The sequence below is a fragment of the Ostrinia furnacalis genome, unplaced genomic scaffold, assembly GCF_004193835.3.
Source record: "Ostrinia furnacalis isolate ACB-3 unplaced genomic scaffold, ASM419383v2 OfSCF1913, whole genome shotgun sequence".
Lineage (NCBI taxonomy): Eukaryota > Metazoa > Arthropoda > Insecta > Lepidoptera > Crambidae > Ostrinia > Ostrinia furnacalis.
Genome location: NW_021132152.1, coordinates 641,425 through 656,053, shown reverse-complemented (window position 1 = coordinate 656,053; position 14,629 = coordinate 641,425). Strand labels below are relative to the sequence as shown.

Below are 14,629 nucleotides of genomic sequence, written 5' to 3'. Positions count from 1 at the left end.
TATTGTTATAAGTACACTATCCTTAAAATATTACACAATTAGGAATTTTTGCTTTCCAGTCATTCCAGTGGCAACACTTCTAGAAATTTAGTTTTTTGTAAATTTAGTGTATTAATTAATGTGAAATAAATAAAATAATATTTACCGATGGAATGTAATGTTGTCCTTTTCAAGATTTGATGTTTCAGATCTCTTCTTACAATTAAAAACACTGCAATTCACCATTTTTATCGCAGCACGTTACTCTTCAATAGTGACATTTGGAATATGTCATTGGTGGCGCTGCAACTAGTTTTTATAAACTGAGTGAACCACTGGTCTACTTACATTGCTAGAGGGGATTGCCTGTCAGTTCCACTCCTGTTATTTCTGCTCTCTGATATTTATGGAAAAAAACTTAATTATTGTTATGTAGAAATGTTAGAATAAATACGGAACACTGTCTGCGAGTAAAGTAGGCCAAATTCGTCACTCCACCAACTGGCCCTGTGGCGCAATGGATAACGCGTCTGACTACGGATCAGAAGATTCCAGGTTCGAATCCTGGCAGGGTCGCGTTCACTTTTTTCTTTTTCAGTTTTATTTTTATTTTAAATGTTTAAATACAAAAATGTAATTTTATAATTGCAAAAAAACATGTCATACTTATATCAAAAATACAAATCTGTAAACAATTTCTACTGTCCAATGTATTTTGTATTACGATATTAAAAATAATTGGGGACCTATTTATAAATAAAATATAATAATATCTACAACGTACATGCATTTATTTAAATTAAGTTATAAATTGTTTAAGTGTCACTAATCAAGTGAATCAATTTAATTGAACAGTACCTAGCTCATTAATTATTATGAATAAATAAATTATCTAAATAATTTACAGTAATCTTTTAGATAACAACGTAATTATTCATACATAATAATCTTTTATTATGTAATTAACAGGTAACAACTAAAACATGAAAATTTGAAACATAAGGGTGTCTACTCACTATATTCATTCTCATGATACATGGCTTTTAGTCCTTCCTTTGTGATTGATTTCTGTTACAAAAATACTGTTATGTAATTATTTTTATGTATAAGATGAAATCCAGTATTGTAGTTATGCAAAATAAACTTTGGGTCCAACTTTCCGTCACTCAGCAGAATTATCAGTGAACTTACGCAACCCGGTTTTATGTATCTAAGCATGAAGGTCAACACCAGATTTGAAAGTACGGAGCGGACAACTTTGCAAAACTGATACGTAACATTGTATCGTCTCTGTTGCACAACCATTTATCGTAACATATATTTTAATTTGCTCTCTGCTATAACAGATTTATTTAAAAATGTGGATTTAAGGATGTTTGTCATCTGTCAATATTGTAACCTAAACTGATATTGTGCTATGTACTATGATATCCCTAAATAAATAAATAAATCTGTAATGGCAAAATAACGTTCTTGAAACATATTTTTTTATTCTATTGAATGTTGAATGAATTACCTTGTTGACGCAAAGCAGTGTGTTCTGAATTACAGATTTCCATATTTACATTGAATCTCGTTTCCAAGATTGACTTGGCAACTGTATTTTAAGTGTATCAATCAGTAACTTTTTTACTGTTGACGTCATCTAAAACTAGCCACGTTTATCTTTATCCTTGGCTTCAGCATAGTCGAGATCACCACATAAATGACTATATTTAAGTGTAACGGTTTATTTCGATTGTTTGTTTTAAAACCCTCCGAGATCGTATGCATTATTCCCTTTAATTCTAACTGTTTCTTTATCTAATTCCAGATAAACCTGCGGCTGATCCTGGTGTCCGGCAAGACGAAGGAGTTCGTCTTCAGTCCCGTCGACTCGGCCGGCGACATCGCCATACACGTCTACGACAACTGGCCGGAAGGTGGGACCTTATTTTCTTTTAACTAATCATTGATACGTAAAGAATCACTTACAAATGTAGAACTTTTTTTGGTCGAATATTGAGTCAGAAAAATACTTGCTAAAATAATTTATTGATTTTGACATCAATAGTCACACTTTAAATTAATTAAATGGCTTGTATTTTCGAGGGTGAGCTATTGTGAAAGTCAGCGCTTTCGAAATTAATGATCTATGAGAACAATAACCATTATGGTATGATAGAATAAATCGTTTCACTGTGACACACATATTATACTTAAATTGGGCGATATCTCCATACAAACAAAGAATGCTTCATTCAAATAAAAGATTTCATATCCTCAAAGTACAAAGTACTCTTTGAATTTCGAAGAACATTCTGTATATCAATTTACAAACTCTTTTGAAAGTGGCTATTTGTTGTTTACGTACCTCGAAATGGCCTAATAAATATCCGTTATGAGAATGGGGGTGTTCACTGGGGTGCAGCTGCCGTGACAGCTATGGAAATCGAATTATGGCTATAAAGTGCAATGATGACTACGGACTTTCCTTGGGTTTTTCGCTCACAAAGGGAAAACCAATGACACGGTGAATTTGAAGTCTGTCGCCGAAGAAATTAATGAGGTGCCAAGGTAATGATATCTTTCATCTTAGAAAAAGGCAGAGCCTGACAAGTTTTATATTAATGTTGATGAGGGTTGTGTTATCGCATTTTCAGAAATGCTTTTACATCAGACGCCTTTCAAATTTGCATGGTTCTTTGATGTCCGAATATAAATGAAATTCGGCTTACGAAGTTTGTTGGTTACTTATACATTCAAAGTTGATTTAGTAAATTTTCTTAAAGAGTCAACTTGAGAGGTCGGGCATAATTCTAAGTTAAATAACGAAGATAAACACATATAATATAATCCGGGCCTTTTCAAGGCGAGAGTGAATAGGCACTTACAGGGCAGATATGTACCATCCTAGACCGCATCCCACTTAACATCAGGTGCGATTGTGGTCAAATACCTGCCTTGTTATGCATAAAAAAAAAAAATATTATGTACTTCGGACGAAGTAATGTAGCAGATCAAAATGTACATACATACATAGTATACTTTGGTAACCCAGTTACATGTTGCGTAAGTGGCACTTGAAACATTTAATAGCTCGTTCTGCGGTTGAGTGTGTGGGCTATCTCCGTGTACAGACTGCTCATTTGCCATTCAAACCTCAATCGGGGAAAGTTCCTTGTCGATAGCACGCCTTGTATTGTCTCTCTCTGTTTACCGGAACATTGAGCTCGTGTTTTGAAATAAATTGTTAAGATAAACTTATTAAAATGTTACCTTTATGTGATGCTACGTAACAAAAATACTCATAGTCAAGACATACGATATGGAAGTCTAATGGTCCCAAGTGACTCTCTTAAAAAGCGTCTTGGGGAAATTCCCAGAAAATAATAGACGCAAACAAAATAATAATATTCGGTCTTCAGCAACCGGGGTGTCGCGAAGTTCCGAATTCCCGGATCCGTACGTGCCATACATCCGCCTGTGTGATTTTATTTGCGGAACGAGAACGAGGATATTATTCCGGTGTTATCCTGTCTGAATCGATGAGTAGTGCACGTACCTAAGCATCTAGGAAATTTGCTTTTGATTGAATTACACCGACGTTATCTGTTTAGTAATATACCTAAACAGTTCCGAAAGTAACATAAATTCCTCAACCATTTGTATCATTCGCGTCGGGCAATTCGATAGATGTATGATAAATTGTCGTGCAAACTTATTGCAAAAATTGCAATACCCTAAGCGGGGAGGAAGTGGGAGCGCAAACATTTGCGAGGGGATAGATGCTCGTATCTGTCTGAATGGGGAAACAGACGCGGATACTGCACGTTGCTCCGAGCGTGTTTTTACGAGGACAAATTCAGCTCTGATGACGTAAATTTAAAGACTGGTTTACTATTTGTACACTGTTAATGGCGCTATACTTACAAGTTCATAAGTTTGTATGACTTAAAATATTAGTGTTAAGTTGTTAATAACAAACAAAAGCGTAATATAACGAGATAATTTTATTTCAATGGAAGAAAATGAAAAATGTCTCCTTATCTAACTGCTTCTTGTTGTTGAGGTCAATGCCATCTTATCCGGTAACTCATTTTTAATGTAAATTAACTGTCATTCAATTTGTGGCTTGAAAATAGTAAATTTTGTAATATAATTCTTTGCAGCATTTCCAAACGTGCAAAATGATTAATGCGCTTATGCATCGTGTTACAAGTCACAATAAAATAATACGACTGTACAAATAGAAACAGCGTTAGCTACCGTCAGGTCCGCAGCTGTTCTCGACATTGTTTCCTACAAATATTTCAGAAACTCGACACTGGCACTTGTTTGGCACGAAACCGGCTTATTATGGTTTATTTACGGCTGTCGGGCCCTGTTATTCGTTTCAGCCAAATGACGTCCACTGCTGGACAAAGGCCTCCCCCAAGGTTTTCCACAATGAACGGTCCTGCGCTGCCCGCATCCAGGCTCTTCCCGCGACCTTTACCAGATCGTCGGTCCACCTAGTAGGAGGCCTGCCCACGCTACGTTTTCCAGCCCGTGGTCGCCACTCGAGAACTTTCCTGCCCCAACGGCCATCGTCTCTACGAGCTATGTGCCCCGCCCACTGCCACTTGATTTTAGCAATTCTGCGAGCTATGTCGGTTACTTTGGTTCTCCTACGGATCTCCTCATTTCTGATTCGATCACGCAGGGAAACTCCGAGCATAGCCCGCTCCATCGCCCTTTGGGTGACCTTGAGCCTTCTTATGAGGCCCATAGTAAGCGACCACGTTTCGGATCCATATGTCAACACTGGCAACACACACTGCTCGAAGACTTTCGTCTTGAGACACTGCGGTATTTCGGACATGAGTATATGGCGAAGCTTCCCGAACGCTGCCCATCCGAGTTGGATTCGACGATTGACCTCTTTCTCGAAGTTGGACCTACCTAACTGGACTGTTTGTCCCAGGTATACATAATTGTCGACAACTTCGAGTGTAGTGTTCGGGCCCTGTTATATTGAACTCTAAAACATTAGCAATAACGTAAAAATAATTGTTATTTGTGCCGCTAAATAAATAGGACGGGACTGCCTACGCGCTGTCAATGGGAGGGAATGATAATGTAAATAATTATAAGAAAGAACATAAATATTTTTTCGTGTTTACATTATTTTTGTTCTGCTAACCCAAATTAGTGTGTTTTAGTCGAAATAAAAAGCACAAGTCAACACAAAATAAAGATATGTTTCGGTCATTACTACAAGAATTGGGCGTGGACTTACGTGGCTCGCGCATACGTAACAAGGGGACAAAAACAAGTAATTAGTCTGAATCCGAGTTGTCTTGTTCAGCCTTGCGGAAGGTCAGTGACTACATTTTCAGTCCAGCTGTTTACGTAGAGACCGTTTGTCATTTATTATAATTGATGACTATAATATGCATAATAAAATGCAGCATTTTCTAATGGAGGAGCACCTTGTGAATCACATACGCCCAACTTTATTATTTTGTTTTTGTTGTGTATTATAATATTATTTACAACATTAAGATATGATTTAATAATAATAATCCTGGCATTTAAAATTGTTTTTGCAAAATTAATGCGAATAAGCGAAAATAAAAATAAAATAATATTTTTTATATGAAGCGTTGTACTGATTATTAATAAAATCTTGTCAAAAATATGTTTAACAAAACTGAATGGTCTGTTAATAGTAAACATAATGCACCTGTGTAAACATCATTAGTTTGTTGTAGAGTTTGCAAAACAAACATCTTTATTTGATATTGTAGTAGTGAAACATACCTACCAACTGGATTTACAGATTACAGATGGTAAAAGGTAGGGTGATTTTGTGTGTAATTTTAAATACAATGTTTTTAGAAAGCTTAACTTTTACAGTGTGTAAAGTCAAAGCCAAAAGAACGAGACAAAGTCCCAATTCCCTATTTCCGAAACAGCCAAGCCAAGAATTAAAATCGGAATTCACGAGAGCGAGCATACAGCCTTGGCCAAAAGTATTGAGCACCCCCTAAATACTGCTTATACATGATAACTATAAAAGATACTCAAAGATATTTGATAAAACCTTTCCTTGACAGGTTTTGAAACATAAACTCACGGCACAACGTGCAATAAAACACGTTTCGAGATGTTTAGCTATGATACTGTAGTATTGTTAGTCTTTGAAAAATCATAAAAAAACTTCTTCCGACCTCGCTGCTGAGTTATCAGCTGAAATTAATACGCCAATTTCTGCAAGAACAACTCGCAGAAGACTCCAAGAAGCTGGGCTTAAGGGCTATACAGCCAGAAAGAAGCCATGGCTCTCAGAAAAGACCAAAACAGCTCGTTACGAGTAGGCTTTAAAATACCAAACTTTCACTGAGGAAGATTTGAAAAACATTGTGTGGTCAGATGAATCAAACTTTGAGGTAAGTTAGCCAATATCATGTAATAACAATACGCGACAATAATATTATAAAACTATATTTGTAAAAATAAATATTGGACCGAAAAACACTTAACAAAATTTCGTTACTTTACAGATTGTTGGCACACCTGGTGTGACATTTGTCCGTCGTCGAGTAGACGAAGAATTTACCCCGGAGTGTGTGGTACCTACCGTCAAACGCGGCGGCGGCAGTGTGATGGTCTGGGGGTGCATGAGCGCCGCAGGAGTTGGGGAAATGTTTGTGTGTGAAGGACGCATGGACTCTACAAAGTACATAAACGCTCTTGAATCCGCACTTCTGCCCTCGTTTACAACACTTTTTGGTGACATCAACATGAAGAGCGTCAAATTCCAGCAGGATAACGCACCTTGTCACAAAGCTGACCGAAAGATGGCTTGGTTTAGTGACAATAACATCGAGCTGCTTGAATGGCCTGCCCAGTCACCAGACCTGAACCTCATCGAGCATTTGTGTGGTCTATTGAAGCGCAAGGTCCGGCGCCATTCAATAATAACAAAAGAAGACCTAAAACATCGCTTGCGAGAAGAGTGGAACGCTTTAACATGTGACGATTGTAATAAATTAGTACAATCTTTACCAAAAAGAATTTCTGCAGTAATTAAGGCGAAGGGTGGTCCAACAAAGTATTATTTTTTTGTTGTAAATAAACAATATAAAACTGTTAAAAACTGTTTTGATTCAGACACATGTATAATTCCTTCAAAATTAATAAATAACATGGGTGCTCAATACTTTTGGCCAAGGCTGTAGTTCCCTAGGCGAGTTATTGTCGCCGTACGTTCGGCCAAAGTTACTACAGTGCTGCCAGCGGTGATACAGAACCCGCTGCAAGCGTTAACTGTACCCGAGTGCAACACAACACGATTACGACTCTAACACCCACAAATTAAGGATCAAATTGATGCCAGTAACAAACAGAAACGGATCACGCGATACACTCGTACATTAAACTGCGATAGCCGATAGACCACACCTAAATTATGGCTTTAAACAAATTAAATTAAAGCGCAAACCCTATAATCTTTTCGATAAAATTTTCCATTAAGATAGGTACCTGATAAGTTTCTTGGTCGCCGGAAAGTTAACCAATATGCTACTAAAACTTTCGATATCAACTTAATTAACGATCGTTATAGTATACGGTATAAATAACAAATGTTCTATTTTTATAGATCTTATATTTGAAATTTAAAATGAAAAGCTCCATCTTATTTTAGTTTAAATAGTTAAATAAAGAAAAAGTTGAATTAACACAATTTCTCATCAAGTTTCTACTATTAACGCCATCTAGCGACTAATATTTCACTCAAACACTAGTTTGCGTGTGTAGTGTATAATAATCGCGGTTTATCTGTGTGGGTGAGCAAGCGTGGCGTCAATACCCATCCACATTTACGCCGCCGCATTGTAAGCCTCCATAGCTCAGGGGTTAGAGCACTGGTCTTGTAAACCAGGGGTCGAGAGTTCAAATCTCTCTGGGGGCATCTTATACTCATCAACATTGCAAACGTTTTTGTACAGTTTGGTTTCATTTTTTTTACATTTTATCAGCGAAAAGTACCTTATATTATCAATTTGATAATGTAATAGCATTCTGGCATTTTGGATTTTAATACCATTATCTCGTGTTTTTCAAAAACGTTTTTTTAAAAGGAAAAATATTTGTTCGGAAATGTCACATTATCACTAATAAATAATACTTTTTAGGTAAAACATTCACAACTGAACCCATTTTAAAAATACTTTTGTAATAAAGTACTCAATAAACTTGATATGCAAGGTTTTCCTCAAAGAATCGAGAATTACTCAATATTTTTAATGTATTTTAGTATTTTCAAAATAAAAAGTTATAATTAAAAACTATTCAAAAATAAATTAGTAGTTACGTATAAAAATTATATAAATTCAATGACATTTAAATAGTTGTTTTTTCACTAAAATAAAACTTCAAAAGAATTCACTTTGTTTCTGTTAAAAAAAATATTAATATTTTTTACAGACTGATATCAATCAAAATTCTGTAGCTAATCACGTTTTGACAGCTTATAAAAAATCAATCGACTTTATTAATTAGTTGGGTTTGCGATCTCATGACGTCATAATCCAAGTTTTGCCAGCTCATAAAAAGTATGTCAACTGTAGTGAATCAACTACCACCCTATTGAGCCGCGGTTCAACTGCCCTAAAGCCACACGAATTTTTTTTTCACTTTTTTCAGCCAAATGACGTCCACTGCTGGATAAAGGCCCCCAAGGATTTCCAAAAGGACCTTCCTCAGATCATCGGTCCACATAGTGGGGGGCCTGCCCACACTACGTCTTCCGGCCCGTGGTCGCCACTCGAGAACTCTTACTAATTTATATAAATTGTGTTTTCCAGCGGACTGGGCGTCGGAGTGCGTGTCGCGCGCGGAGATCCTGCGGCTCATCTACCAGGGCCGCTTCCTGCACAGCTCCGTGACGCTGGGCGCGCTCGGCCTGCCGCTCGGCCGCACCACCGTCATGCACCTCGTGCCGCGCGAGCACCTGCCCGAGCCCAACTCGCACGGTGAGTGCCTGATGACGTCACTGCCGGCGATCCTGCGGCTCATCTACCAGGGCCGCTTCCTGCACAGCTCCGTGACGCTGGGCGCGCTCGGCCTGCCGCTCGGCCGCACCACCGTCATGCACCTCGTGCCGCGCGAGCACCTGCCCGAGCCCAACTCGCACGGTGAGTGCCTGATGACGTCACTGCTGACCAAATGGCTCTCCCAAGGATTGTCATAACGACCGGTTCTGAGCTGCTCGCATCCAGGTACTTCCCGAGACATTAATCAGATCGTCGGTCCACACATGAGGTTTTTTTTGTAGCCACGATAGCCGAACGGTAAAGTGGTTGGACTGGAGATCGGAGGATCGCGGGTTCGAATCCCACCGCCGCTCGCCTGTTGTGGTGAGCCCACTCGTAACACAAGCATATTTAGCTTACCACCACGAGGGGCTTACGGGACTTAAAGAAATACTTTTCTGCTACAAATCTTTTCAAATAAAGTTTAAATGCTACTGAAATAGTACAACCATAAAAATACCTTCTTCTTCTGTTTATTTATTTCCAGAAGTCCGATGGAGTTAACACAAACCAATCCTTCCCTATCCTATCATCCCCTTTCCTTTTGTAAGTTCGCCAGCTATTTTTTCATTTAGACAATAATTAGTTACTTAGTTAGTTAATATGATACGTATGTAGTAACATAAAAAAGTGATACTAATTATTCTATAACAAATCAATATTTCCTTGTGTACTGTAGTATAGAAAAAGTATAGTATGTATATCACACCTCCCATGCAATAACTGTTAATTAAGTAAAGAGGAAATGTCTGAAATATATTTTGTCTCTTTTTTCAGACCAACGGCAAAAGAGCAAAGGTGGCTCCAGCAGTTGTTGTTCGGCATCCTGCTGCATATTGTAATAGCTGCGCGGGGGAGGGGCGGGGCGTCGCGGGGACTCCATGTGTTCAGTGAGCTAGACCTGATTCCTGCCTCGCGGTGTTCTCTAACGGGGCATGAGCCCGGGCGCTCCGGGGAGTCATGCCGCATGGGAAACGTGCTACGAATATCATGACGCCACGTGTGGACAGCTACCAGTATACGGCACATTCCTATGACATGACGTCTCGAGGGAATAGTGCTACGACTTTTGACGCCACATGGACAGTGCTACGAGTAATCGTAGCGATGCGGCGTGTGGCACTATGAGTGGAATGATGCCGCTTTTGAACTGCGTAGCGTAGTTACGAAGTGGGCGTTCAAAGCGGCATTAATCTACGCGTTGACAGTGCTACGCAATGTAACAGTGCTACGGGCGTCATGGTACAGTGCTACGAGCCTGACGGTTCCCCGTGTAATGCACTTTCAAGCGGCTAGGCCTCGTGCAGACATTGAGAAACATGACACATGAATAGTTAACGCATTTAGCAAATACGTCGTGTTTGCCGTCAGTCTTAAATAGTAAATTCCTGTAAACGCGATGTCATGTAAGGCATTCTAGTGTCCTGACTCGTGGTGTCTGCGCCGCCCAAGGATGAGACCCAAACGCAACACAAAAACAAACGCACACTCCAGCTTCATTAGATAACATCGCGAGTGACATCTTCGATTTAAAACGTCACCGTTTAATTTTCTGGATAGCTTTATAAGCGAATTGTATATTATCTCACCGCGTAAATTATAAATCGTATAGGAATCATGCTGCCGAAATATGTTTAAAATTATTAGATATTCGGAATAAGGTATCGAAATTATAAGTTAGGCGCGTGATGGTCGAGTGGCTGCCTTGAGGACGGATCGCTGCACTTCATCTGGCTATTGACAAAATACAAATCTTTAGTATTATAATTTAGGCCATCAACATGAATTTATATAACGTTACTATTTATAAAATTTAAATGACAAATCGTGTAGTGAAACAAACGGAGTGTATAAATTAACTCTCATTTGCTGTAAATAGTATTTGATAATTCATTAAGGAGTCGTTTTCGGGACTATTGATTTTGTGATAAGTTTTTGCAATAAATTGGGACTTTTTATTTTTAAATTGTCTATTTACTGCGCTAGTTGTAGCATAAAATAATAAATTTATGGGAATGAACACGCAACGCGGGACTTACACACATATTACACACACACGAGCACGGCGACTGCCGTGTGGACTGCGACGTAAATTTTAGTTATAGCGCATTAGTATAACTGTGAAATTTGCAAGTCTTGCTTATGACGTCACTGTATACGCCTAATATAAATCGAATGCGCGAACATAACACCCCCACACAAATTCTGTTTTGTTACTGCCGTATTTCTGCTATTTTGCAAGTTTTTAATGCTTTTACACTGTTACCAGAGTCCATTATTTTGTAAATATCGAATAGAGCTTTTATATGTTTATTTACACCACTCGTAACGCAACCTATAGTTATTCTTTATTTGGCATTTTTTATAAGATAGCTATAGTATATGTTCGTTTTTAAATTGGTACATATGATTTATCTAAAGATTATTCGGCTTAGCCTTAATTTTTGTTGTAAGTTTACAAATATTGAAATAATTATTCTCCGTGCAACAATCACATCGTCCTACACTGCAATCCTCACCGTTATTACAATAATTATGCAAATATTTTGTGATAGTACAAATGAAATTATTTACTCGATGAAACATGGATGAAACTGAGGACTCGCTAATTGAGTTTACACTTTAGCAGTATTAAAATAGGAACTGAAATAGCTGATTCATGTCTCGACTGCTGCTTGCTTTCGGCGGACAACGACTGCGAAGAATAATCTTGCCATTCACTAACCGTGAGGCCGCCCGACGCACATACAGGGTGATTATGAAATTGTGTCTTAAAATAACTATCAAAGTTGATAACCAATCACTATCCACACAAAATTGGCTTTTAACGATGCGATTACTGGAGTTTTTACGCGTTTTAGACGGATTAAAAGTTGATGTTTGCCAACAACAGTCACTAACTTTCAAGAAACAATTTCATAATCATCATGTAGTAGCATACAGAAATTTGTTTTGTAGAGCACAATAAATGCATTAGTAAATTATTACATACTTGCATGTTAATTTTGCCTGAGGTTTTAGTAAAATTAGAATGAAATTAGTTGTATCACAAATAGATATTGAAAATAAACATGTTTGTCTTGTTGTACTTTGGAAGCACATTATTTTCTGCGCAAGCGTCGCGCGCGGCCTCGGCGCAGCAACCACGTTCTGTATAAAGTGATGCCGTATGAATGGTATAAATTTTTGGTTGCTCTGTTCAGTTGCTGTATGTATGTATTTTGTTAAGTTGTGTAAAATACCTAGTTTATAAATAAAATAATACAAATTTATTTGCATGTTTTATTTTCGTTCGCTTCGTCTTCCTTTATTTAGATTTCACAAGCGTTTAGTGATCTAAGATAATTATTTACTAAATCGATAAAGCGGTGTTTGTTGAATTCCATTTTCATGGCTTTTAATTTTATTCTCATAATAGACGCTAGATGTCAGCACCGTTTAGTTGCGTCTTCATTTTTGGTCAAAAGTGGAATTCAATAAATAAAAAAGACGTGTAAATAGATGTCGCTTCGAAGATAATTTCGATCGTAATAATTATAAAGTTTAATCAATAATTACATAGCGGCTTTTGTAAACTTCTCAAGTATGTATAGTCTGAATAATGTAGGTGTCGGTTTGTTCGCGTTAAGTGAATGTAGGCAGATAGATCGATGTCTTCACTGTATTTTAATATTTCTATAGAATAGATCTTTCGAACAAATTACTGAGTGTTTATGACGCGATGTGTGATGTCGTTCGTCGTGGCTAACGATGTTTAGGGAACTTTTGTGGTTTTTAATGATACAGTCCAGTAAATCTCTTGAGTCGTATTCAAAATGAGTGAACTGATGATAATTATTGTGTTATTATATTCACGAAGGCGGTTTTCTTCTAACTACAGTACGGAAGATGTGTCGGAGACCTCTTATAATAATTAATGTTAGCTACACACGACATCAGGCTGTGAACACTAACGAAATGTAAATATTCGACTTTTTAATTTAGACGAAATAAATAGTCTTAATATTAGCTTGAAGTGGATATTTATACGACCGTTGCTTGTAAGAAGTGTGAATGTATTGTATTTACTGAAATATTTAAGGTGGAATATCAAATCACTACAGTTACGTATTATTTTTTTATTTCTAGGTGGATTAATCATCAGCAATATTTCGACAGACGATTATGCTCTTTAATACTCATAACTTTAGAATAGAAACGGCATTGATATCCAAAAAACATTTACGTTCATCATTAACGTCTATGTTATAATATTGGCACCTCAAACCTAGTTCCATCATTATAATATCTGCCAGTGACTAACTATAGCTGCAATTACGTAGAAAATAAATGTGATTTTTTAATTTTGTAAAAATATGGGTTAGTAAAAACGCAATAGAACAATGTTTATAGGAAAATTATTTAATTTCTGTAGTGAAGTCAAGACATGCAACGGTCGATTTCTGTAATTAATAATAAATTAATAGGTGTCACTGTATAACAGGTGTTTACTACATACATACATAACTATATACTTGTTAATATTAATTGATGATTATAATAATGTTGATTAATTGTCATTTTGGTTGGTTGGGTAGATATGGGCGGCTGAATACAACAGTACATAATTTTTCTCAGCTTTGGTATATTAATGCAATATTTATTAACATATCTTAAAGTTTTATCCGAGATGTTAATAGAGGTTTTGTTTATTGAAGCCTGCCCAGTTAGGTTTTAAATTGCCGATTTGTGAATCAACTATGTTCTGTCATTTTTACACTTAGGTATTAACAGAGAAAGACAAAACATAATAATGCTAAAGAGAACTCCTGTTTCTTTTCCCTGAAGATATATTTTGCTTAAAAATTATGTAAAATGCACATTTAATTTCATTTTTCGTGTGGAATGGCTGCTGATGTAGATAGTCGGATATATTTTATAATTATATAATATCGATCGACACTAATAGGTTGTACATTGTTTGAATGACTATTGAGTTTCAATGGGGTCAAATAAAATTTTAAGAACGTAACTTGTATGACTTTTATTTACAAAACAAAATCCTTATAAGATATTTCGATTAATCCTAAGTGTATTACAGTGTGTACCTAATAATGAATTAGTCTATAAATACACATGTTCATAGTATAAATATCTGTAAATTATACGAACTTATTCGTATAATATAGTCGGATAAAAGTACCAACAGTCTCATCATTTCATTGATATATCTCAATCACTTTCAACTGAACCAATTAAAAAGTTAATTATTTTCTTCTCCTTTCCGAAGATGACCGGTCTTTGTGGAAATCCTTGGGGGAGGCCTTTGTCCAGCAGTGGACGTCTTTCGGCTGAAACGAACGAACGAATCGAAGGGCAGGACTTAGCGTGACCTGGTCGGTCACGCTAAGTGACGTCAACATCCCCTTAGCACAAAAACAAACCTTACAAGGTTACCATAAAATCAATAGCACCTAAATGTCACTGTAACACTTATTTGTCCGTAATCATCACACCTTGGATTAAACGATCTATAATATAAGCCTAGGCGCAGACTATCGATTTTTAGTTGGCCGATAGTTGGGCCCGATTTTAATTTGTATGAAGAA

The 14,629-nt window shown here is 37.0% G+C and overlaps 1 protein-coding gene and 2 non-coding genes across 3 annotated transcripts; all 3 read left to right on the top strand.

Annotated features, from left to right (window-relative positions):
• The first annotated feature begins 482 nt into the window (after positions 1 to 482).
• Positions 483 to 555, top strand: TRNAR-ACG (transfer RNA arginine (anticodon ACG)). Its single transcript has one exon. It is a non-coding gene; the product is annotated as a tRNA-Arg (tRNA).
• UBL3 (ubiquitin like 3) lies at positions 497 to 14,023 on the top strand. The gene is made up of 4 exons (XM_028306258.1): positions 497 to 556; positions 1,793 to 1,901; positions 8,814 to 8,981; positions 9,819 to 14,023. The coding sequence occupies exons 1-4, from the start codon at positions 497 to 499 to the stop codon at positions 9,881 to 9,883; spliced, it is 402 nt and encodes a 133-aa protein (XP_028162059.1). The 3' UTR covers positions 9,884 to 14,023.
• TRNAT-UGU (transfer RNA threonine (anticodon UGU)) lies at positions 7,846 to 7,918 on the top strand. The gene has a single exon. It is a non-coding gene; the product is annotated as a tRNA-Thr (tRNA).
• Positions 14,024 to 14,629: the final 606 nt, after the last annotated feature.

Bases quoted from the DNA above. Each gene is read 5' to 3' on its own strand.
- UBL3 (XM_028306258.1), top strand. From the start codon at position 497: ATGGATAACGCGTCTGACTACGGATCAGAAGATTCCAGGTTCGAATCC. The intron at 557-1,792 runs GTTCACTTTTTT...ATCTAATTCCAG, and splicing joins TCGAATCCTGGCAGGGTCGC to ATAAACCTGCGGCTGATCCT. The intron at 1,902-8,813 runs GTGGGACCTTAT...TGTGTTTTCCAG, and splicing joins CTACGACAACTGGCCGGAAG to CGGACTGGGCGTCGGAGTGC.